The sequence below is a fragment of the Pocillopora damicornis genome, chromosome 11, assembly GCF_964200805.1.
Source record: "Pocillopora damicornis chromosome 11, jaPocDami1.2, whole genome shotgun sequence".
NCBI classification, from domain to species: domain Eukaryota; kingdom Metazoa; phylum Cnidaria; class Anthozoa; order Scleractinia; family Pocilloporidae; genus Pocillopora; species Pocillopora damicornis.
In genome coordinates this window covers 5,768,752-5,792,805 of record NC_142680.1, presented here as the reverse complement: position 1 = coordinate 5,792,805, position 24,054 = coordinate 5,768,752, and the positions used below count along the sequence as shown (strand labels likewise).

The window sequence follows — 24,054 nt, the reverse complement described above, 5'->3', positions numbered from 1 at the left end:
TCGAGCGTTAGCCCTTGGTCAGAGCGATTAGAGGAATTGTGATTGTCAACGTCATCATAAATTCCAAATCAATGACGTCAACAAAATACTTTCAGTAATTGCGCGTGTTCAGCCCGATGAACAAGGAGGCTGGGAACGAGATTAGTTAACTAGTCAGATTGCTATGTGGATGAAAAGCTTCTCGTGATACGACTAAGTGTGAACCTGAAATAAACAGTTTGCGCCTATGCGAGCTCATGTGCGCGTTTTCAAATTCATATATGTCCGTTTGCGACGTTGCGTTTTTGTTTGATAGCGTCGGGTTCGCATCAGTGTTCGGCAGCTTTTTCCACCGACGAGTTGTTTGATTTTTCTGAAATATTACGCAAATGACATCACTTGTTACTTGCACATGCAAAGAAACAAAATGTACGGGAGTCACACGATGTGCGTATCGTCACCTCCAGTAAACGCTTAGTGGTTGCTAACCACGCTGGTAATACAAAGGGCTCCTGAAGGGTTCACATTGGGGCATTTTTTATTTTTTTAATGCAACGGATGGGCCAAAATTATTAAAAAGTAGTCCTCGTTTAACTTAAGCATACGAGTGTCAACGACACCTTAATTTTCAGTATCGCTGAAGAACAACTTCGTCTGTCAAACTTCAAATTCCCCAGTCGTTGCACAAACCTCGAGAACACGTTTGTCCTTCTTTGCAAGAGTGCTTTTTAATTTGTTTGTTTAGACATGATCGAAGAGCGGTCTACTCGTAAGTGAGAGCAGAGGAAAGACGAGAGAGCAACACTGAAGCTTTTATTCTGTTCAAAAGTCTTAATGTACTTTAAAGGTTGTGAAAATCGTACAAGTTTAGAACGGACTTAAAATGAACAAAACTTGCATCGAGTTTAAATATTCTTCTTGACTTTCTGTAATTCTGGACAAACAAACGCTCATTTTTTTTCATTGAGAGTCCCTATCGTGACCCCACTTTCAATTTCAGAGTTCAGTTCCCGGACCACTGTCATGTGATCGAATTTATCTGGGAAGATGTTAAATGTTTTGAGAATATCCTCTCTACGGTCACTCTCCGAAGCGTAGTACATCTGAACTTGGTAGGCGAGCCACTGAGCATCCAACACGCTCTGTATTAAAAACAAAAACAGCCAATCAGAACCAACACCGTACAGAGAGCCAATAAGAATCGAGGTTAATAAACGCCAAAAAATATCACCCAATCAGGACCAACGGTTCGGATAAAAGGGCCAATAAGAGTCGTGGGCGTAAATGCCGTCAGTGGCACCAAGCGCCAAGCGCCAAGAGCGGTGCTGGCTTGAATGGCGCCAAAATCAACAACAGCTAACCAGGATCGACGGTTCAGCGAAAAGAGCCAATAAAAGTCAAGGCCGTTAAAGCCGTCAGAGGCACCAAGCGCCAAGCGCGGTGCTGGCTCGAATGGCGCCAAAATCAACAATAGCTAATCAGGATTAACGGTTCGGCGAAAAGAGCCAATAAGAGTCAAGGCCGTAAATGCCGTCAGTAGCACCAAGCGCCATGCGCGGTGCTGGCTCGAATAGCGCCAGAATCAACAACAGCCAATCAGAATCAATGGTTCAGCAAAAGGAGTCAATGAGAGTCGAGGCCGTAAATGCCGTCAGTGGCAGCAAGCGCCAAGCGCGGTGTTGGCTCGAAAGAATAAGAGGGTTTTAAAATAGTTACTTTTAAATGTATTTTCCCCGAAATCAAGAAGCTTTGATTTTGGGCGATAATGATTAAATTGAAGCCACTAAATCACGAGAAGTGTAACTGCAAAAATCAACCGTGCTTTTTCGAACCTTCGCCATTTGTAATCTGTTTTTCTTCTGCATTAAGCACTTATCTGTTCAAAGTATTTGAAAATCACAAACCAAAAGAAACAACTGATTGATCTAACTCACTGACCATTTCATTTGTGTCAATTTCTCCAACCATCAGCACTATTCCTGTAACAAAAAGGAAAATGAATTCATTGTCGCACAATATCGTCAACCCTTCGTTTTTTTCTTAAGATAGAAAAGTAGCCAACCAGTTTCATCAATTACATAACAGAAAAAAATTACAACCACTGACCTTTACTTTCTCTGATGTCTGTAAAGTGTTTGATAGCCAGAGACCAGGGTGCGTTTTCGCCTCGTGTCTGTAAAAAAAGGTTATATGGATAAGAATACTTTTCCACTGTTGCGAAACACGGCAAACTAAAGTGCTCCCGAGGACCAATGAGAGCAAAGGATACTATCACAAGGAACCAATCAGAAATCAGAGTATACACACATCACCGGTCAAAAGCGCGGGAAAACGCCTTTGACCAAATCGCAATGGGTTGCTTTTGGAATCCATCGTGGATCCAAGGAAAGAAAAATTAGGGTAATCCATCTCTTCTTTAGTAAACCAATCCTAGATGATTGGATCAAAAAAATTCATCTTTTCGCCCACAAATTTCGATATGGATATAATGCATAATCATAAATCCATGAGTGTCTCGTAACAAAGTTGTATGCAATCTCAGATGTTTCCGTACATAAATTGTACTTCAAAACCACTCAAATTTATCACTAACAATAATGAAAGACACTACGCGCGCTTTTATTCTATTGGTTGATAACTTCTCGCGCGCTTTTATCCTATTGGCTTACAACTGCTCGCGCGTTTCTACCTCATTGGCTGGTAATTGCGCGCGCAAATACTCTGTTTGTTACGTCATAAAAGATAGATTTTCTCTCCGTGAAAGCAGTGATCAAAGTAATAAAAGGCCCTTAACCCTAGATTTCTACCAAACCCTCTTTTAAAGTTTTGTACACTGGTGAAAATTCAGAATGGGAGTCACATTGAGCTATTACCAATCCAGAGAAGAAGATTACATGGTGGCAAAAAGGTATAGAAAAGCAGTTTGTGGACATTTTTTTTCGTGCTGAGGTCTAGATGATACATTTAGCAACGGTTCCGTTATTTTGCAGTATTACATGTAGAAAACCAAACTGCTCTTTCCAAGTGAAGAAAAAAGTTCTTCCTTCTCAAAAAACCGTCAACCTGGAAGGAATCCAGCTCAATGTGAGCGAAGGATGGAAGCTGCCAGATAAGAAATGAAGGTATGATGATATCAGAATAATCGTTTTATTCCCCGTTTGCTTACTGTGGACAAGAATTAATTCCCACTCCTTCTAACAGCGTGTAATGAAGTGACCGTCGGTTGGGGAGAACCTTGAAAACTGTTGTTCGAGCGCATATCAAATAATTTCCTTGAAAACAAAACCAAAGCTCTAACATCGTCCAATTAGAACAAGGAAAAATATCACAGGGAACAAATAAAAACTCAAGGCAAAAACGAGCAAACTGCCTCAAGCGCGGGATAACGCGAGTGACCAAGTCGCGATTGGTCCACGTTTTGAGGTAAAGCGCGGAAAAACGCAGGTGACTAAGCCGCGATTGGTCTCTGTTTTGATTCTTATTGGTTGAGAGGTTGGAGGGAGATTTTTCTAAACCAATCATAGAACAAGGTAATGCCCGGAAAAACGCGAATGAGCAAGACGCGGTTTGGTCCACGTTCTGAATCTTATTGGTTGAGAGGTTGGCGGGAGATTTCTAAACCAATCACGGAGCAGGGTTACGCTAAACCATCAATCGGATTACATTTAGCACTCCATTGAAAACAAATACTTTACTTCAGGCCGGCAACCTGTGCAGAATAATCGAAGACGAGGATAATGATGACAAAAACGCATATTCACTGTCCACCTGGCTATCAGGTAACTCAAGTGGTTACAGAACAGAGTTATAAAGGCACAATAATGATTCTCTCTTACTTGATAATGAAGGAGAGAAGTGAAATAGCACTTGTGGTCTTTGAATTCGGAATACACGTATTCATATCCCTGTTCTCTTGGAAGAGGGTAGAGGAACTGAAATTAAAAAAAAAGTTGAGTGGATATGCTGAGGACGGTATCCTGACTGTTTCATGTGTTAAAACAACGTGTTATTTTTAAGTGCATATCAACGAAAACAGTGCTTGAATGCTGTAACTCTCTATGACTCTGTAACAATAAAGGATAAATTCTACTTAGCTGTCACGAGCAGGTGTAAAAAATCTAATTTGAATTTGCAAAAAAGAGCCTAGATCCCAACTCTGCGATTAAAAAGATGTAACTAACTACACCATTTGGCTTCAATAGAGATTTTGAAACTTCTTATTTCCCAAAACAAACTGGTAACAACTTTGCAATGAAAGAAAGCTCAAAAACTAAAACTTGAATTGCAAAAAAAGACAAGACAAGACAAAACAAGAGTACTCAAAAGTGTTAACAACGATTTCTAATGTCAAAGTTTAAGTCTGAAGAAATGATTGGCTCATGTTTGTAAATCACATTTACTGCACACAAATACTAAAAAGATAGATGGGGAGAGGGGGGTAGGAAGAGAAAATTGTTGTTTGAATTTTACAAACATAAGAAATTTTCCACAACAAGGAAACAACTGTCAACTGTGTTAAAAGTGATGTCTAAAAACTATTGACATCCACTTACCAGTGGAAACTTGAGAAATCGCTCTTCCATCCTGTCATACACAGTGCTCTACAAAGGAGAAAAAAAAAGATGTACAAGTTTTGCCTGTGTTCTTTCAATATCCTGTGTGGGTTATTATGCCAGTAAACTGATAAAAAGGGTAGGCTATTGCTTAAGCATCACCCATCTCAGTTATAGATACAAAAAAACCACAAACAAAATGATCATATTTGGCCAAACCTAAAATGCACTGGTACCTCAATTAGAATTCTTGCAATTGGGTACAATATTATAATTTAAAAACCTTGACTTCAGATACATAGTCATCGTAAGGAACACTGTAATTATTATCAAGTAGCAAATTTTTCTGAGAAAATTTTCATTCTCACTCACTGGGATGATAGCACTGATGCAGTCCTTGTTCCTGTGATATTCTCTCCAGATCTGCAGACACATAAGTAGAATAAAATACCTTTTTATTAACTGAGTTCAAGGTCCATACTGTCCATATAAGCACAAAGCTTGCAGGACATAATTCGAAAGAAAAAAATTAGTTTCCATAACTTACAGTACTGACGGAAAATACAAGGTTGGTAAGACAAGACAATCTTTGTTCAAGCCACTATTTACAACATTATGCAGTTTGCTGTCATTGGTGTGTTTTAGAACACTGTCATTGGTGCAATTCGATCATCATTATTATTCCAACTACTAGATGTCCTTCCCTCATAGGTCAGCTTTCAAAGACTGATTGGTTGTTGTATGTTTTGATAATAGGGATCCTTGCTTTAGGAATTTCGATTCCATTGTCTCTATTTATTTCAGAACATCATAACTAGAAGGGAAAAAGGATCTTTTTCAAATTTATTGAAGTTCTCACCTGTCCAATCTCATCTGCACTTTTGTCCATAATCTTATCCAGATGCATAATGGAGTTCAATGTCTGGAAAATGAAGAACAGGAATAGCAATTGCTAATTAAAAATATACTTGATCAAATCAGAAAAAATATTAATAATGAATTTTGACGTGTGTACATGGCACAAACAGGTTGACACAAGCCAGTCCAGAAAAAGCCATCCCACCTTGCACTCACAAGGCTCTTTCACATTTTCTGAGATTGTGAATTGAATTTGTTGAATGAGAAAATGAGTTACCCTTCTTGAATAATTGTGAGTTGTTTGTTCTGACTCTAAGAAAAAAGGGAAAAGTTTTTAAGGTAACTGCAGAATGTTTTAAGTGGTTGTTGAGTGTACACTCTTCTTTTCAATACAAGTACATCCTATCAAGGTTGAAATAAAATTTTTGAAATGTTTCATACTTATTAGTAATCATGTCTAATAACATGGTCATTGACTGAGTTTGGTCAGGCCAAACTGAAGGCACCCCCCCATTCAGTCAAGAAGCACATATTATTTGGAGGGTATAATACAAAAGCGGTTTCATTTATGACATTAACATGTTTTCTGTGGAAGACTTGGAAAAAACTTGCATACATTCAAACAAACTCTTCAATTATCAATTGAATCAAATCAAACCTTCTGTCCATATGTTGACATTTCTCCACTGGATGACAAGGGATTGCTTCCAAGGAGTGAGCTCTGTCAAGTCAAAATTAAACATTTCTGTTTATAAATAAATGATAAGAGTATATTATTTAAGTTAAAATAAAGATGGAACTTGAATACACTGTTTTTGCCTTTCTAGTCAGTAACTTTAATTTTCAACAATAACAGGTTGTTTGGTGTCTCTTTTGGTGTTATTTTTCATCAGGAATAATTGCTTGAATGGGTCTCCACAATACTGTTTAATCCAAAACATCTAAGAGTCTGTTTCTTCTGCTGGCTTAACCTTCTACATTGATTTAGTATATTTACAGTATGTACACATCAAGTTGGTGTCTACCAGATTGCCAAAACATTGACACCTAGAAAACATTAACAATGAACAGTGATACCCAAAGGCTTTAAGCAATATGGGTCATATATATATGATAACAACCATCATGAATGATAGAAGTTATCCAAGCTTTCCTGTAAGAAAAGGATTACCACAGAAAAAGAATCCATGAATGATGGAAAGATGAATCACTGATTATGCATCTGCACGCACATTTCCGATAACTCCATTGAGTTTCATCATTCATGGACCATGCTCTTTAGGTGTCACAGAGGTTTCGATAAAACTGCCACTGCCCCTTACCACTGTCTGTTTACTCTGCAAGCAGGATTTTCTATTTGGGTTTAGCCTTTTGGCACAGCTGCCTATCCCACACCATTAAGTGCCACTTGTAGAAAAATTCAGTAAAACCCCTCAAGATTTTTGTCATCAAGTGTCTGTACTATATATCAGACTCTTGGCTTAACAATCCACCTCAGACCTTATGTTGTATCATTGGGTAAGACAACATCAGTGACAGTGCTGTCACTAGTAGAGTATACCCAACTTTCATATAATTTATGCCAATTTATCACTCATAAGATTTAAATCAGTTACCTTTTTTTGGACTTTCTTCTTGAATCTTTCAGCTTCCTCTTTAGCTTTTGTGTCAACACGAAACTTCTCCTCAATGCTTTTGTCCTTTCTTCAAAAAAAAGTGTGAAGAGACTTTCAACCTTTACACCCTAACATCAGTATCCATATTCTCCTTATTATTCCCTACACATTTCTACTGGAACTGACTCTGAGAAATCATTTAACAATCAAAGTTTCTTATGTGGGTGGTCATTTCATTTATTTTCATGATCTTACTGAATGATTCAGCAGTATTACATTAAGGAGAAAGTAGATGCTGGTCACTCTTTAGGTTTAAGGGTTAAAAATTGGGATGATTGGTTTTAATACCGTCGAATGTACGACTGCTAGCATATTCTTACGTTCTGATTAGCTGTTTTTCTGGAAAGATTTCCCATAATATTCTAAAAAACTCCTTGAGCTCTAAAGGCAATCTCCTGTTTTCGCCATTGTTTTCCTTATCCAAGAACAGTATGCATGATATAATATGGTGTTATTCAGAAATCTTACCCGTACAATTAGCAACTGCCCTGTTTTCTTACTCATTTTGCACAACAAGGTAAACATTACTACTTACATCCTGCCGTCTTTGATCTCATTCCTCACTTTCTTGATTCTTTCCGCGTATTTATCGTAAAAAGGATTAGATTCTATTTCATCACTTGTAGAAAAAACTCTTATTCTTGCAATAGTTCCAATCTGAGACCTGACACCTTGGAAACAAGGGGTTGCTTTCATGAGATTTCTTACACACGAACAAATACGAACGGTGGCAGCCATGTTGGATTTGTTGTCTACAAGGTGGTGTAAAAATCACTAATTATAACTATCACACTGACAAACCCACACCTGCCTGGCTTAGAAAACTCATCTTTGCTCATTCACTACTGTGAGTGAGTACGTCAAGATTTTGTTGGTCATTTTAGCAGCATGAAGACTAATTTTAAGGGAATTAAGAAAGAAGCTTGAAATAATAGCTTGTTCGCACACATAGACAACTAAAATTTATTTCAGAAAGAAAAAGAAATGGATTGGTTCAGTGTAGCGAAGATTGTGCAAGAGTACTCCTTTGATGACGCGCATCTGAGACTTCTCTTGTCGTCCGTGGGACGTTGGGCTGCTGCTTCAAACGCACGTCAAAGGCAAATTTAAGACGCCTTCCCTCTTAAGCCCTTGATCTCTACGAGTGACTAGCATCCAATTTCTCCTCACATATCACCCTTAAATGACACATTAAGGTCACGAGAAGAAAGGAAATGATCACCAACTGAAGAGGCTCTTGACTGATAATGGACTGAATGGACCACGCCTCTCACAGTGAGACCATAATGGAGGTCCGCAGGACTGAGACGATGAGATATATCTCATTGAGATATAAAGTCGTATTTTGATAAATATCCCCTCCTCCTATTCTTAGTTCCTCAAAAAGCGTTCTTCATCCGTCTCTGCATTGAGGACTTTACTTAAATAATTTTTGGAAAATACTTAGTGAACAAGAAATAATTCTGACTACACTCAGATGAGTTATTCAATGTGAAAAGTTTATTTAGGACAAGTCAGCCAGTCTTGAAGTATACGAACCCTAATATGATCTTAAGATGTATACGCTGAAAACTAAGGGTTCTACAAAAGAACCTGTGCTACGCCAGATACGAAAAACCACTAAAAAACCACCCTTCAGAAGCGGCCAAAAAATATGTGGAAACGTATTCCTCATCTAATGCAGCAGCACAATACCCCGAGGAAAGAGTAAACTAATCAGGTTACACTGCTTATCACAAAGAAATATCAATATAAGTAGTGATATTTTACAGGGATTAGGAGAACAAAAATTAAATCAATACGAAAAAAAAAAGAAAATGGTTTAACATAGGACTGATACAGAATGACTTAATTTTCCCGCGAAACGCTGAAATAATCCGAAACTTCCATGATGCCACGCGAACCTCTTCAACGTGCCATCAGAATATTAATTTCTGACTAATTCGTTCCCATGTCACTCAAACGTCAGAATTAACACTTCAATAGAGCTGAATTTTACGAATTCGTGAAAAATTCGCCTTTGCCGACCCCAGTAGTTAATTTTTACATGCATTTAGCGCCACATTTAACAGCATAACAACAAAAAGGGAACTCAACGTAAGTATAAGTTAACAGGTTCGTTTGTGAACATGAAAAATGAAATACACGATCTACGGATTTTGAAGTTACCATTGGGCGGATGGAACCAATCCTTATCGCTCTCAGCCTCTCGCTTTAACTCTTTTTCCCCTTGGAGAGACTGCCATCTCATTTCTCTTTAAAGAATCTCCTCTGAATAAAACATTAAGGTCACGAGAATGAAGGAAATGATTATCAACTAAAGAAGCTCTTGATTGTTCAACAAATTCTCCTTGTCAGCACGTTAGGAAATGTATAGAGAACATTATAGTGAATATGCATACTGATGTCAGGATGCAAAGGGTGTTAAGCAAGTCAATCACTGCTAGATCCATCGCCAACGGCCCCTTTCGATGATCCGCATTCTGGAGTAAAAATTTCGGAGAGGCGATGAATTCGCTTCTGAGCAGAAGCAAGTTGACGCTCAAAGCCATCATATTTTTCGATAAGTGCGCACGCTTCGAGCGCTTTCTCCATTGCCATTGCAACATTCCCTTCTAAACGGAACTGATCGGACCGCAAAAGAACTAGATTAATTTTTGTCCCCACCGCCATGTTATCGGCATCTGGTCCGTCTTCAATAGAATCAAGGTGCTTCTTAGCTTGTATAACATCGTCCTCGCTAACGAGCTTATCGCTTCCAAGTAATAACTTTGCCATCTTGACAATTATGTACTCCATATCGACAGGATCAGTTGCACAGTCCAGTGCTATTGTGTATGAGTTGTAGGCTTCGTCCTTCAGGGAAATGCCGCAACGTCCCACAGCAAGCATAGAGCTGATCAATCCCCCATAGCTTTGATGCAGCTCAGCTCTATCGACAGACGAGTCGTGGTACTTGAGAGCTGTTGTAGCCCGTTGCACGCATGTCCACGCATTTCCGAATTTTTTTTGAGTTTTGTAGATCGATGTGAGAAGGTTGAAAGCTCGTGCTGTCAGAACTTCAGGGTTTTCCATTTGCTTCTCCAGGTCAAAGACTTCTTTTGCAATTTTCTTGGCTTCTTTAACATTGCCTTGCATGTACAGTGCAACTGCGCGCTCAATCTTCAAACTTGCTCGCAAGTCTGTGTTTTTAGCACGCCTTTCCGCCAATTGTATCCGTCGCTCATGTCCTTCAAAATCTCCGTTATCTTGTAGATCTTTTAGCTTTGCTATGAGACAGATATACGATGAAGAATTCAGACATCCTCGTTTTGCTACAACTGGCATTTTAAGCGGAAGAGAGTAAATGATTATGTTCAACGAGGGTCGTTTGTCTTTCCGATGCCTTCTGCTCCGTTTTGTTCTGATCTCTTGGTTCTTTGAGGCGGATTCCTCTTCTTCATCTGAGGAACTATAAACATTCACAGAGTTCTGTCCTTTTGAACCTTTTCCTTCAGAGACGATTTCAACCAACTTTGCACCCCAAACCGTGCCGCGGTAAGTATCATCTGCGAGTTTTGTAAACTCTACATTCATCACCTGATTGGCTGGTATTGTACTGCTTTGACAATCAACCAAACAGTTTCCGCCCATAGCTGTTTCGTCATGCGATAGTTGGATTTCATCATCGTTCTGCAAGTCGTTGCTTTGAAGGCTTAATCGAGTTTGCTTTGCCATGCTAGAACTAGTAGTTATGTCTTTAACTTTCTGGACAGAACCATCTCTGAAACCTTTTACACTGGATCAGCCATTCTTTTTCATGTTGGCGCCTTTGGCAAAGATCTTTGAATAAACCATGCAAAATAAACAGCGATCACTCCTTTACTTAACTAAAAAAGAATAAAAACACAATGGTCAATTTTCTGGTTGGTTCGGACAGATACGCGAGATAACTTTTCGCAAACTTTCAATCCAACTGCATCAAACGAGACATTTCACACCGAAAAACTTGCATTACTTTTTATCGATGTACATTTATCTTTTAACTTCTTAGAGTGTGATTAGCATCTAATTTCTCCTTTCAACCCCAGAATCACACACACATAAAGGTCACGAGAATAAAGAAAGTGATCACAAATTAAAGAACTCAAGGTCGTGATTGTTAAAAAAATTTCCTTATAAGCTTTTTCAAGGAAATATATAGAGAACAGTATGGAGAATATGCATATTGATGTTAGGGTGTAATGAGGTTAAATTCTTTCTGAAAATAAGATAAACCTACGACAGGCATGGAATCGGCGTGAGCTCTTTGTTTACACGGGTATCATGTTTTCATTAATAGTATACGAGGATAGACCGAGACAGAAGAAATGTCTTTATTTTCCGAAATCATTTATTTAACTTTGCACATAAAATTCCTAATTCATCATTTTATTGTAAATTCCTTTGATTACCGAAAAAAAGTGTGCGAAAATTTTCGCGATCTGTTGTCGATTTTATTCCATCACCGCCAGTTACCCTAACGAGCAAGAAAGTCCACACGAAAATGTTCCAAAATTAGTCGGAAATTTTTACACCTATATCTAATCTTTGACATATTTTTGCAAAACCAGAAAATTCAGAGATAATTTAAGTTTTCTTCACCCTCGAGCGTGAAGATTGCTGTTACCTTAACTTCACATTAAATTTATCTGGGTTGATTTATCTCGTTGACCCCGAGTTAGTGAATCATCTCATGACAAACCGGAAGTTGTGAAAAAGTGAAAGATTTTATTCTACTTGGTATGAGCACCACGGTCTTTAAAAATTTAACTCCGTTTACCAGTCAACGTTAGGAATAGCCGTATATAAAACATATTTCAAGGTTGAAGCCGGATAAATGATAAAGATCACGTTACAGCGAATATTTCGACCGCAACCGATATGATATTATTTTATTAAAAGGGACAAAAAATTGGTTAAATCGACGCTATACCCAAAATTTAAATCGGATACGATTCCTTTGGGAAAACAATAACGAAACTCACCGATATGATTCCCTTCTTCCTCCTCATTCAGTCGTAATCAAAATTTTGAAAATCACTTTTCCCTTTCGTTTTGATGTCGTTTCTGCAAAAGATAAGGGATTGAGCCCTTGTATTTTTGATCAGCGGACCCACTCGTTCGTGGCATGAGCTTTGTTTTCACTTGCTCTAGATACGATGAAAGTCCTATATATTTGTTAAAGGTCTTGTAGCATGATTATTTTCACTCTTCTCGTTAAGAAATCTAAGTATTTGTTCAAACTTCTTGCCACAAGACGAAAAAATTAAACTAACCAGGTGTGTTTACCCATGCGACTTTGCGCGCTTGTTCACTGGCCTTTTTCAATGCTGCGTCATAACTGGCCATCATTTCCCAAGAGACAATTTTTCAACTGCGCAAAATTCTTATTAATTAATTATGATAATACTAGTTCATTAAAATTATATTATCCCACAAGATGATTGCTCAGTTTTATTTGAAGTTTAAGCAAGATAGATGATTAAGATCAGATCACGTTGCAGCGAACATTTTCAACCACACTCGATATGATTTAATGTCTCAAATTGGACAAAAAATTGGTTAAATCGACGCTGCACCCAAAGTTTAAATCGGCTACGATTCCTTTAAGAAAGCAATAACAAAACTCACCGATATGATTCACTTCTTCCTCCTCATTCAGTTGTAATCACAATTTTTAAAAATGCTTTTCCTTTCGCTTTGAAGCCGTTTCTTCGAAAAGGTTTGAGCCCTTGCGTGTTTTGATCAGCAGACTCACTCGTTTGCTGGATTAACTTTGTTTTACTTGCTCTGGATACGATGAAAGTCCGATTTATTCTCCAAAGGTTTTATAACGTGATTATTTCTACTCTTCTCATTTAGAAATATAAATTTTTGTTTAGGCCTTGTTGCCACAAGGCTTAAAACTTATGCACTCCTAACTAAATTAACCAAGTATGTTTACCCATGTGACTTTGCGCGCTTGTTCACTGGCCTTGTTCAGTGCTGACTTAAAATTGGCCATCATTTCCCAAGAGACAATTTTCAATTTTTTTCCATTAAGTAGTTATAATAGTAGGTTATTATAAATATTCTCCAAGATGATTGCTCAGTTTTATGTGAAGAAGTTTAGGCAAGGCAAGGTGCTACAGTCGTGGGGTCCCTTTTGAAAGGAGCCTTCACCAATCGGATGGGTATGAACTTACTGATGGACATCAAACATATCGCAGTTTTCATGCCGACGCACGAAAAGATGGCGCTAATCAAAGTGATGGGTGTATACATTCACACGCATTCACAAACTAGCGTTATCCTTTTATAAGGAAATGACGGATAGAGGGGATAACTGAAGAGGTACGGGAGAGCCCCGCTGACCGATACAATTTCACACCTTTCCGACAAAATGAAAATATTCTAGGGATGAAGGGGAAAACTTTATTGAAAGGGCATCACAACAGGAAATTTGCAAAGTGTTGATCACTCGGCAAGCATAAAGGGATAATTAATACTTATCATTCATGCACTAAATCGTAACATGCTAGCGTGCAATCTTGCCGTATTAGTTACTGCTGTTGCCAGTTAATGCAAACATTTAGTAGAGGTTGCCTGAGTAGCCAAATATGCGAGATAAACTACCCCTGAGCATGGTATCTAATTTTTCTCCATGTCTTTTATCGTGATATCGGCCATCCTCTCCTCCTAAAGGGAAGAGAGGACGGCCAACTGTAAGGGCCAACCAACGAAATGCGGGGGGTTAAAAAGTTGGATGAAGTCCAGTCATGACTGAAATATGCCACTTGTCAGGCCAACCTTAGGAAATCAGAACCATATCGAGATAAAAGAAACAGTTTATACTCTCTTGAGCCATATAGAAACTCTTTTAGGATAGTTTAAAGGTGACCTGACATCATGTGCGTCATGGGTCTTTAAGAATTTAACTCCGTTTACCAGTCAACGTTAGGAATAGCTGTATATGAAACATATTTCAAGGTTGAAGCCGGATAAGTGATAAAGACCACGTTACAGTGAATATTTTCGACCGCAACCGATGTGATATTATTTTCTTAAAAGGAACAAAAAATTGATTGAATCGACGCTACACCCAAAATTTAAATCGGATACGATTCCTTTGGGAAAACAATAACGAAACTCACCGATATGATTCCCTTCTTCCTCCTCATTCATTCAAAAAATATTTCTTTCTGACAAGGAGAATTGTTTAACAATCTTCTTTAGTTGGTGATCATTTCATCCATTCTCGTGACTTTTATGTTTGAATCAGGGGTAATATTATAAAGAGAGATTAGATACTTGTCACTCTTGGGGATAAATAGCTCAAAATGATGGCTGGGTTTGCCAAAATATAATAACACACTCAAATAAGAATATGAAAGAGTTTATTATAGAGCCAACTAAGAAAAAACCGTAATATAAAACAACAACAACAAAAAACCTACTCACTATGTTAAATATTCTATTCATTCCTTGTAAATAAAAGTAAAATAAAGATAAAGAGAGTTTCAAATATTATTGTATGATATTCTATATAGTTCTCTATCACTGCTTGGAAAAGAACTTTTCACTGTTTTTAGTATCTGGGACAATCTGAAAAAAAATTAAAGTATTGAAAATCATTAGCCATACAGTAGCTTGCAGATCTCATCTAATAACTGCAAAAAAAACTGTACATACTTCAAAAGAGAAAAATGTTGGTAAGAACATCATAAAACCAAGGAAGTAAACATTTACACCTCTTAATTTAATTTAGTTTTGTCAAGGAAGTTGTTAACCCTTGACTCCCATGAGTGACCAAGACAGAATTTCTCCTTACAATATCTGTGCAATATCAACCAGATAAGTGATGAGAATAAAGAAAATTATCAATTTGGGGATGATTCGTTGATCCAATACTAAACTCCTGCATCCCTTTAAACCCTAACATCAGTATGCATATTCTCCATACTGTTCTCTATACATTTCCTGAGGCGCTGACAAGGAGAATTTGTTTAACAATCAAGAGCTTTTTAAGTTGGTGATCATTTCCTTGATTCTTGTGACCTTAATGTTTGATTCAAGAGTGATGTTGTAAGGAGAAATTAGAAGCTGGTCACTTTTATGGGTTAAAGGGTTATTTATTAAAGTGTTCAGTGACAGGAGCAACAATGAGTAATTTCTCTGTACCAGTCATTATTTAACCTGAAAGGAATACACAAACAAAGCCCTACTTACAGTATCACCTCCAGGACGCCATCCAGCAGGACAAACTAAAAACACAAATGTGAAAACAAAATTATTTAGGAACACATGTCACAAGCAAAATTACTAAGAACAATTACACCTAAAACTGTTCTGATTAGTAATACCTTATTCTTGCTTTACCATTTCTTTATTGAAACGTGGTTACCATACCTATACCTTACATAAAATAGCTTTTATTTTCTTTCACTTCAACCCTTAACTCCTAGAAGTGATTCAAAAGTAACTTCTCACAACAATTTCCATACGTCAGCCAGCAAACAGATAATAAGAATACTCAAACTTATCAGATAGATGTTACTAGATCTAGCACTAAATTCTTGTAACTAATTAACAAGGAAATGTGTTGCAGCTTGAGGGGATGATTAATAACCAGGATTCAGTTGTGGAAAGGGCGGACTGGGGATAATGCTATCCAATGGATAAATCGCTATGCAGCAGATAACTGATAGCAAAATGTATCACATTATCTAATGTTTAAAGATGTATCCAGAGGATAGCGTTATCCAACCTTTGAATAGCAGGGCCCAAGAGAAAAAAAAACAAGATTCAAGGAAATGCCTTGTACCTAGAGAGGAGAAGTAACAGTCAGATCTTGGGAGTTCAAGGGTTATGAAATCACTGTATGACAGCTCTAACCACAACAGGTGCTGTAGATTATATAAGATACAATAATTCTCTCCAATGGATAGATCACTATCCAGTAGATAAGTGTTAACAAAATGTACTGTGTTATTCATTGGATAAAGATTTATCCAGTGGATAGTGTTATCCATGCTTCAAACAACCTGGGCCTGTAGATTATACATATTACAATAAGCAAAAAAAGGTGCTAGAAGGCAATGTCTTCCTCACCTTCTCCATGTTCGTCAGTAAACTTGAATGCTTGAACCAGTCGCAAGACTTCATCAACTGACCTCCCCACAGGTAAGTCATTCATTGTGATCTGCCTCAGGATCCCTTTGTCATCAATGATGAACAAACCCCTGCAACAGAAAAGACACAAATCCAGTTCCTCTAACTCAAAGTTATTAAGATTTGTGTGGTGGGATGGGAGAGTAACAGACCAAAGCCCTGTTTAAACTGTTCACGATTGTTGATGATGGTTTCAATTATCATTCACTACCATCGACTACCTTGTTTGCATTCAAAATGTTCATTGATAGTTGATGAAAACCATGTAATTTGACTCCCCCCCTGAAATCCTCTTCCTGCCCCAGTGGGTAACAACAACCTTAACCCTTTAACTCCCAGAGGTGATTAAGATGTAACTTCTCCCTATTATATCCGTACATCATCCAACAAACAGGTAATGAGAATACTCAAACTTATCAGGTAGAAGTTTTCACCTTGATCTAACACCAAATTCTTGCAACTAACTAAAAAGGAAATGTGTAGCAGCTATAAGGGAAAATTAACAACAAGATCTTAGGAGTTAAAGGAATTTATATTTGTTTACCTGAGTGCTACACCCTGATCTTCCAACAGAACACCATAGTCTTTTGAAATCTGCTTTGTTATATCAGAAAGAAGAGGGATCTGCATTTTCCCCAGTCCTCCTTTCTTGCGTGGTTGATTTGTCCTGAAGAAAGTGGAAAAAAAGATTGTCTCAATATTGCCGTCATCCACACCCTTTGACCCCAAAGAGTGACAAGCATCTGATTTCTCTTTAAAATAATGCCTCTGAATCAAACATTTAAGTTAAGAGAATAAAGTTAATGATCAACGACCAAAGACCTTGATTGTCAAACAAATTCTCCTCATCAGCACCTTACAAAATGTATAGAGAACAGTATGGTGAATACACATACTGACATTAGAGTGACAGACAGCTAACATTCATAACATTTTTTCTAACATCTTTGATTCTTGAATCTTTTGAGGCAATCAAAAATCTCCTGAAAAATGATTAAGACACTGGCTTGCTTTTCTGAAAACCTGGAGCTCACATTGAGCCACTAGATAATAACCACAACAAAATTAAGTGTTAAGTGTTTCATTGATTTTTTTTCCCCTCCTATGGCTATTTATTTGTTTTTAATTTTTTGTTAAAGACCCTCCTGAAAACAGCTTTGAGTGTCTTGCTGCTTCCTCATTAAATATTATGTTGATTAAAATCTGTTTTCCCTTCTTCTTACTGATTCATGCAATTCTGCTTCGGCTAACCCTGAGAGTGACCACCATCTAATTTCTCCTTAGAGAACTACTGCTGGATCTTTAAAAAAAGTTAATAAAAATAAAGGAAATGATTTCCAACCTAAGAGGCTATGATTGTTGAACAAATTCTCCTTATCAGTACCAAAGGAAATGTATGGAAAAGACTATGGAGGATACGGCTACAGATACCAGTATTAAGGTGTAAAGGATAAATTCTCTCCATATCAGTTACCCTCTTACCAAGCTAAATGTGAAAAGTGTGAATCCACAGAGCAAGCAATCACTGAACAGTTGATTGCTTCAAATTCCTGGACTCGGTCACTGAAAGCAATGATCTCTGTGGGACAAACAAATGTGCTGAAAATAAAAAGGAAAAAAAAAATTGAGAACAACTTACTTAGTTTACAAGTGTCTTGAACATCATCAAAAGTCAAAGTATTTGTGTATGTTAACCCTTCAACTCCCAGAAGTGATTAACATGTACCCTTTCCCCATAATATCCATACATTACCTACCAAACAGGTAAAGAGAATACTCAAACTTATTTCACAGAAGTTGTTCTCGGGATCTAACACCAAATTCTTGTATCTAATTAACAAGGAAATGACTAGCAGCTAGTGGGGAGAATTAACAACCAGATCTTAAGAGTTTAAAGGTGTACTAGTTAAGGGAATATGCTACGAGCTTTGTGCCTGTTCTATTTTGTTCTACACAATACAAAAGAAATTTCAGGGTTGTCTGAAAGTGAGAATTTGGTTAATGCTGTTTTGTATTGTATTGACTCTCACTGTATATCTTGTGTAAAAAATTATTTTTATCGCTCCAAAAATTTTCTTTTCTGCTCATTTTCCCTTTATTTTGGCTACTTAAGCTACATGTATCTCTGCGATACTGCCACAAATTTTGGTCACCAAATGCTAACTTTGAAAAGTGTTCAGCTTGAATGATTGACAAATCAAGTCAGAAAGTCAGCAGTTTACTTTTCCTGACGTTTCAAAACCCAACATTTAAAATTACTACCATTAACACCTCATTAGCAGCTCTCACATTTAGCAAATGGAGTTAACCTTTTCACACCCATGATCTCATTAGCAATTCTCCTTAGTTCAGAGAATTTGGTACTAGATCAACAACTAATCGATCTCCTGATGAATTTTTGTGCCTAGTGCTTGTAGAGCCCAAGGCACCATGTTATTCTTTATTCTTATCACTTGCCTGCTTGTCAATGTATAGACATTGTATGGAGAAATTCTCTTTTAGTCATTTATGAGAGTGAAAGGCTTAATAAGAGTACAAAGGTTCTACACAAGTCATAACAAATAAGGAGAAAAAGAGCTTCAAAAGATGCATTTTAATCCAGTCCCAGAGGGAAAGTTAGCTTTTGAAATTTTCCAACCCTAAGGCAACATTACCCTTAGCTGTTCACAGCTGTTTATCAGCAGCACAAGCACACCTTAATTGATTGAGTTTTTTATTTCACACAAGCATTTTGTGGGTTCTTCAAATCCAAGACAATCTTTAGTAAAACATGATGGTAAAATTGTTTTGGGTGGAAAAAAAAAAGCTTTTTTTTTCACCTAAGGTCATATAAACAGCTTTCAACCTGCTTTAGTATACATGTACACCTAAAATAATTAACAACATCTCAAAACAGTAACCTTTCCAAGACAAACATTTGATGTATGCTTTGTACCTCTTTTGAGATGTTTGACTAATAAAATAAACAGTTCTGGCTAAATTTCATTAAAAGCAGAGAAAATGTTTGATAACAAATATTAATATGTAAATTTGAGAAAAAATTAATTGCTTTGTTGGCTGTCTTTTTTAAATTTTGTTCTCTTAATGCTATTATTAATCGCAAATATTAGACTGGTAGACTCTTTTTAGTAGCCTGATCTAAAATTGCAGTATAAAACTTTTCTCGCATGCTAATTGATAGACGTACATGAAAAAAGGCAACGACGGAAATTAACAATAATCAGTTTGACAAACTATTAGATATACGCTTTTCGCCAACGAGTACGATAGAAAGAGAAAGCTTTACACATGGAAGAAGTTCCGTATCTTAGCACGAAAAAGGTACAATTTTAAAAGAAGGAAATTTCTACGACTCACTGATTTAAGATCTGACGTAATCGGTCTGTGGTCCAATATTAAGATAAGTATTTATAACACACACTGTTTTTTTTTTTCCGAGGACATTACCTGGTGATTCGATGAGTTTCAATTTTAGAAAACTTGACAGTACTGTAGTATCGATCAAAGACGCCGTGAAATGAGTACAGCTATTAATCTTCTCGAGGTGCAAGGACCTCGTGTCCTTGAAATTAATTGAAGACACGAATGCATAGAGATCGAATCAGAAATCGAGGTCAGCTGTACAAACCTGGCCTCAACTCGATTCACGTCAATTTTCAATCGTCTCAACAGAAAAAATTCGCAGCGAATGGGTCACAAATTTTATCCTATCGAAAAGTTCTCAGCAAGCAATAAGTGAAGTTTTTTTAAAAAGCAATCAGTAACTTAAATGCTATGTTAATTACGTAACCATTTATTCACGAAAAGTATAACATTGATCGAATGTGAAAACACCATTGGGAATGAAAATTAACTTTACAATCGCTCCTTTTCAAGCATTTCACGTTTCACTGGAGCGTTGCAACTGTTTTTCTTATTCACTTCATGGTAACTGATGAGCTAATTATTCAGGCAAGAAGGGTTTAAGGTTCAATCAAACTAAAGCTTACGAAATCCGTTCACCTGTAAATTCTACGCTTAACAGTTCGTTAACTTTCAGTCTACTTACAAGTTCAGCGGGTAAAAGAAAAGCACCACATATTTTCCTGCGAATAAAAAGGAACACGGTTAGTGAAATCAAAAGAAATAAAGCACATTTTTTCCAATAAAAAGCTGATCTCATACCTTTGAAGTCTGAAAGCTTTATATCTACAAACTCTCCATAATGGTTAACAGCCGTCCCAGAAAATGGCGGCGCCGGTTTTTGAATGAACGCCTTACTCATCGTAGAGCTGTAAAATAAACGAAAAAAAGCAGAATTAGAAAACTAAGTGGTTAATTTATCAGGTATTATTTGTTGACATACTTTGATGAACCGGTTCTTTCCTAGCAGGGCGTAATTCCACAATCGAACTGACTAGGAACCCACGTGAAGGCAATCTTTATTTTGGTAACCTAGAACTTAGCTCTCCTGACCGTCGCATGAAATCGAGGCTACACGCTGTCGTTGTTTCCTGGGGTTGTAAAGATTACTTAATTAAAAGAGCATGAATGCACTGGCACGATCCAAAATAAGTACGAATTCACTTGACGGTATATAGAAAGATATATAAATCAGTTTTTTACCCGGAGAGAATAAAAAACTAATAGATGTCTTATCAAATCATTGAATAATATTGAAGCAGCTGTACTAATGTACTTAATTTTTTAAGTATAGTAAAATTTCCATATGAAAAAAGACATTGTTCTCCTTAAAAAGCGATTTCTATAGAGACTCATGAACTCAATCTATGTAGAAAGATAACATAAATCTCTCTAGGGGAAATAAAATGGGTGTAACTGATATTGCATTCATAATTTTCAGTTTAAATCAAATTAAAGATTTTGAATACCAAACAGTGTCTTGCAATTCACAACTATGAACTCACACCCACAAAGGTATGTAATTTGGGATGGACTTGTTAATTTTCTCTCTGCAAGGACAGATGTGGCCATGACCCAAAAAAGCAAAAATAGAAGTAAATTTTCTCAGACTTTATTTTAAGCAAGACAGGTAAAAGAAACCCATGCAGCAATCTTATTACCTGTTGAATTTTCCTGAATTCCAGGTACTTTTAAGTGATATTAACCCTTTAACTCCCAGACGAAGTTTGTAATTCTCCTTACTGTTAACCATACAATTTGTTTTAATGTTAGTTCAGAGAATCTAGTATTAGATCATCCAATTATTCCTAAGTTGATATTTTTCTCAATTCTCATCGCTTACCTGTTTGATATTGTATTGATAATGTTAGGAGAAATTCTGTCTTCATCACTCATGGGAGTTAAAGGGTTAAGAGGTAACACAGGTGGTAAATTTTACTGGCTACTGTCTAAAAAGGAGAACACTGGTAGTATGGATAAAAAAAAACAAAACAAAACAAAACAAAACACAAGAAACTCTGTCTAAGTAACCCACAGCATGCAGACAATTGAGAGCAAAACTATAGCATACATACAAAGGCAAATGAGCATCCTGCTTAATCTCAAATTACAAAAAACAATTTGCCACTATTTATTGCCTTATGGTGAGGGGTCAGTGGATTTTAGGGGGATTCAGTGGTTTTCAAGTAAGAATGAGGAGGGATCATTTATCGCTAAGAGAGAGTGGGGGGGGGGGTATAAAGGGAGGGGACTTTGGAAAATTGACTTCAAATGACAAGGGATCATCAGTATACTGCAGAATATCGTGACACAACCAAAATTCTCCAATCAGCCCCCCAACCATCCACTATTTATTGCTTTGTAGTGAGTATCTGAGGATTTTGGGGGGATTCCATGGTTTTCAGGGGGGGAACAGTGGGGATCATCATTGCAGAGGAGGGGTATGAAGGGAGGGGACTTTAGAAAATTGACTTCAAATGAGAGGGGATCATCAGAATACTGCAGAACCCTGTGAGACAACCAAAATTCTCTGACCACCCCCCCTGCCCCACCCCAGGCAGTAAATAACAATGACCTGATAAAATATTTCATAGCCCTTTCCTCTACCCTCCTCTCCTCTCCAAAAAAGAAAATTTTATAATAAATTAAATCATCATGACAAATGAAGCTGTGTGTTTTTAAAAACTTTTCAGGTAAAAATACATGCTCTACTTGAAAATCTCACTCTATAAAACAATTTTTTCAACCACTACAACTCAAACACACAGAAACCGAAACGGGCGGATTCGCTAGGTCAAGGAAATTTGCATTTAAATCCTTGAGGAAGTACATTGCCTAAATTTAGCACTGACGTTTCAAACAAACTCAAACACACCGCACCCGAGACGGGCGGATTCTGTTGACTAAACAACAAAAGTTGCCTATAAACCGTATCTCCTCAGTCAAAAAATTTCACTAACATTATAAAATAATTGCAGTCGTGCTCATAAAAAACCTCAGACGCGTTACATAATAGCATGCGAAGCGCGAATAAGGTCTTAACTAGGTAATAATGCAGATCGAGTAAGCGAGTTCTGGCGAAAGAATGCATTCCAAATTGTTCATTCAGTGGGTTGTCAGTACTTAGGACTGTTTAATAGCTCTGGGTAAACAAAAAGCTGACCATATTAATCGACTGGATAAAGAGAGCTAAAAGTTCTTTGAGTAAATAAACATTGCTACTTAAATCGTACATTAATACCCACTTACGGAAATAGAATATATAATTTTGATGTCTGCAGTCGGAGTAAAAAGAAGGTAAATAATCTAATGCGTTGATACTTGAGAAACCCATCACTGCCTTCATGGCAAATCTGAACCTGAGGAAAAATGATTCGCTATATTTTGAATTACAAGAAGAAAGCGGACCTTAATACTATCGTACCTTAATCGGTGTTGCAACGCGAAGGTACTTCGACACAATTCGTTTAAAGGAACCGTTCTCCGAGCCTGCTGCAGATTGATTTTGGGACTAAAAGAACGGAAAATTTGAGGAGAGATTCTTCTTGCAACGAGGGAAAATCCTGCAGCAGCCATTGGGAAGTGGAACAGTTGTCAAAAGAAAAGAAAACAGGTCACACAATCAACGATGTGGAAAAGGTTGAACTTTATACTTTGTTGAGCCCGCACTGCGTTAGCGACTTCCATGTAAAAATAAATTTTGGAATGGACTTGCTGAAATAAGGAACTAGAAACCTCTTTAGAAGAAAGTAAAGACAGCGGCATTTTCTTCGAACGCATCGACCGAAATAAAAAAAAAAAACCGGTTAAAGAAAGTTTGATGGCTTGCGTTTTGGCGCTCGATGAAAATAATGGCGATGGAGCAGCGAAAAGTTAAAGGAGCATTAGAGCTTGAAGTCAAAACGCGCACAACAGCAAGGAGTTTCAATTATTTTCTCCAAATGTTGTGAAATATTGTTTTGTATCAACTTCAAGCATTCGTTCAACTCTAAGAGCTACGGATATAAATATCTATGTTTATCTGAGATGTTTCTTCTCTAATTTTGGCATAGGGCCAAGAGTACTCTTCACGAGAGAGTTCCGGGCGGTTTAAAAAGCCCTTAATCACCCCTTCCCCGGAGAAATCGGTGCTAAAATATCAAGTTATTCAGAGCACTGTCCCTTTCTTTTTAGAAGACCTAAACGATAAAATCCCTCGCAGCGATATTCTGACCGAGCGATAAGAGGTAAAGGATGGGGTGTGGTTTCCTTCCGTAGTACTTAATGTGGGTGATAAAACGCGTCATGGGAAAGGGTCTAAGGGTGCTCAATCATTCTGAATATAGATTTCCACTTTTCCATTTTTATATCTCACAATTTAAACACCTGTCGGGGAAGCCCCTTGGAAAATAGAGAGTGGTTGTAAGAAGTGGTTG

At 37.3% G+C, this 24,054-nt stretch overlaps 3 protein-coding genes and 1 long non-coding RNA gene across 6 annotated transcripts; 1 reads left to right on the top strand and 3 right to left on the bottom strand.

Moving 5' to 3' along the window:
* Nucleotides 1–790: 790 nt before the first annotated feature.
* LOC113667840 (ATP synthase mitochondrial F1 complex assembly factor 1) lies at nt 791–7,821 on the bottom strand. The gene is made up of 10 exons (XM_027183697.2): nt 7,602–7,821; nt 7,007–7,094; nt 6,049–6,111; nt 5,392–5,454; nt 4,905–4,955; nt 4,533–4,580; nt 3,816–3,911; nt 2,086–2,152; nt 1,918–1,958; nt 791–1,121 (listed from the first exon to the last, which is right to left on the bottom strand). Exons 1-10 carry the CDS (start codon nt 7,802–7,804, stop codon nt 930–932), a joined length of 912 nt encoding a protein of 303 aa, XP_027039498.2. The 5' UTR covers nt 7,805–7,821; the 3' UTR covers nt 791–929.
* On the top strand, nt 2,724–4,072 carry LOC149037159 (uncharacterized). Its single transcript, XR_016181413.1, has 3 exons — nt 2,724–2,887; nt 2,970–3,101; nt 3,680–4,072. It is a non-coding gene; the product is annotated as an uncharacterized LOC149037159 (long non-coding RNA).
* Nucleotides 7,822–8,545: 724 nt separating the features above from the next.
* On the bottom strand, nt 8,546–12,809 carry LOC113667839 (uncharacterized). Of its 2 annotated transcripts, none has more exons than XM_089186989.1 (2): nt 12,719–12,809; nt 8,546–10,935 (listed from the first exon to the last, which is right to left on the bottom strand). In XM_089186989.1, the coding sequence occupies exon 2, from the start codon at nt 10,781–10,783 to the stop codon at nt 9,500–9,502; it is 1,284 nt and encodes a 427-aa protein (XP_089043115.1). In that variant the 5' UTR covers nt 10,784–10,935; nt 12,719–12,809; the 3' UTR covers nt 8,546–9,499. The 2 variants fall into 2 exon arrangements, with proteins under 2 accessions (XP_089043115.1, XP_027039496.2); XM_027183695.2 differs by lacking the exon at nt 12,719–12,809 and adding an exon at nt 12,073–12,174.
* A 1,637-nt stretch (nt 12,810–14,446) lies between these two features.
* LOC113667841 (peroxiredoxin-1) lies at nt 14,447–23,304 on the bottom strand. 2 transcript variants are annotated; one of them, XM_027183698.2, is made up of 8 exons: nt 23,064–23,304; nt 20,402–20,508; nt 20,286–20,322; nt 17,720–17,836; nt 16,782–16,904; nt 16,178–16,308; nt 15,296–15,330; nt 14,447–14,671 (listed from the first exon to the last, which is right to left on the bottom strand). In XM_027183698.2, exons 1-8 carry the CDS (start codon nt 23,213–23,215, stop codon nt 14,624–14,626), a joined length of 750 nt encoding a protein of 249 aa, XP_027039499.1. In that variant the 5' UTR covers nt 23,216–23,304; the 3' UTR covers nt 14,447–14,623. The 2 variants fall into 2 exon arrangements, with proteins under 2 accessions (XP_027039499.1, XP_027039500.1); XM_027183699.2 differs by lacking the exon at nt 23,064–23,304 and adding an exon at nt 20,583–20,672.
* Between the last annotated feature and the right edge of the window lie 750 nt (nt 23,305–24,054).

Coding starts and splice junctions, on each gene's coding strand:
- LOC113667840 (XM_027183697.2), bottom strand. CDS start 7,804: ATGGCTGCCACCGTTCGTATTTGTTCGTGTGTAAGAAATCTCATGAAA. Junction 4,956..5,391: donor GTGCAGATGAGATTGGACAG/GTGAGAACTTCA, acceptor ATGTGTCTGCAG/ATCTGGAGAGAATATCACAG. Junction 1,959..2,085: donor AGACATCAGAGAAAGTAAAG/GTCAGTGGTTGT, acceptor TTTTTGTTACAG/GAATAGTGCTGATGGTTGGA.
- LOC113667839 (XM_089186989.1), bottom strand. CDS start 10,783: ATGGCAAAGCAAACTCGATTAAGCCTTCAAAGCAACGACTTGCAGAAC.
- LOC113667841 (XM_027183698.2), bottom strand. CDS start 23,215: ATGGCTGCTGCAGGATTTTCCCTCGTTGCAAGAAGAATCTCTCCTCAA. Junction 20,323..20,401: donor AAAGCTTTCAGACTTCAAAG/GTATGAGATCAG, acceptor TTTTATTCGCAG/GAAAATATGTGGTGCTTTTC. Junction 14,672..15,295: donor GGCGTCCTGGAGGTGATACT/GTAAGTAGGGCT, acceptor ATTTTTTTTCAG/ATTGTCCCAGATACTAAAAA.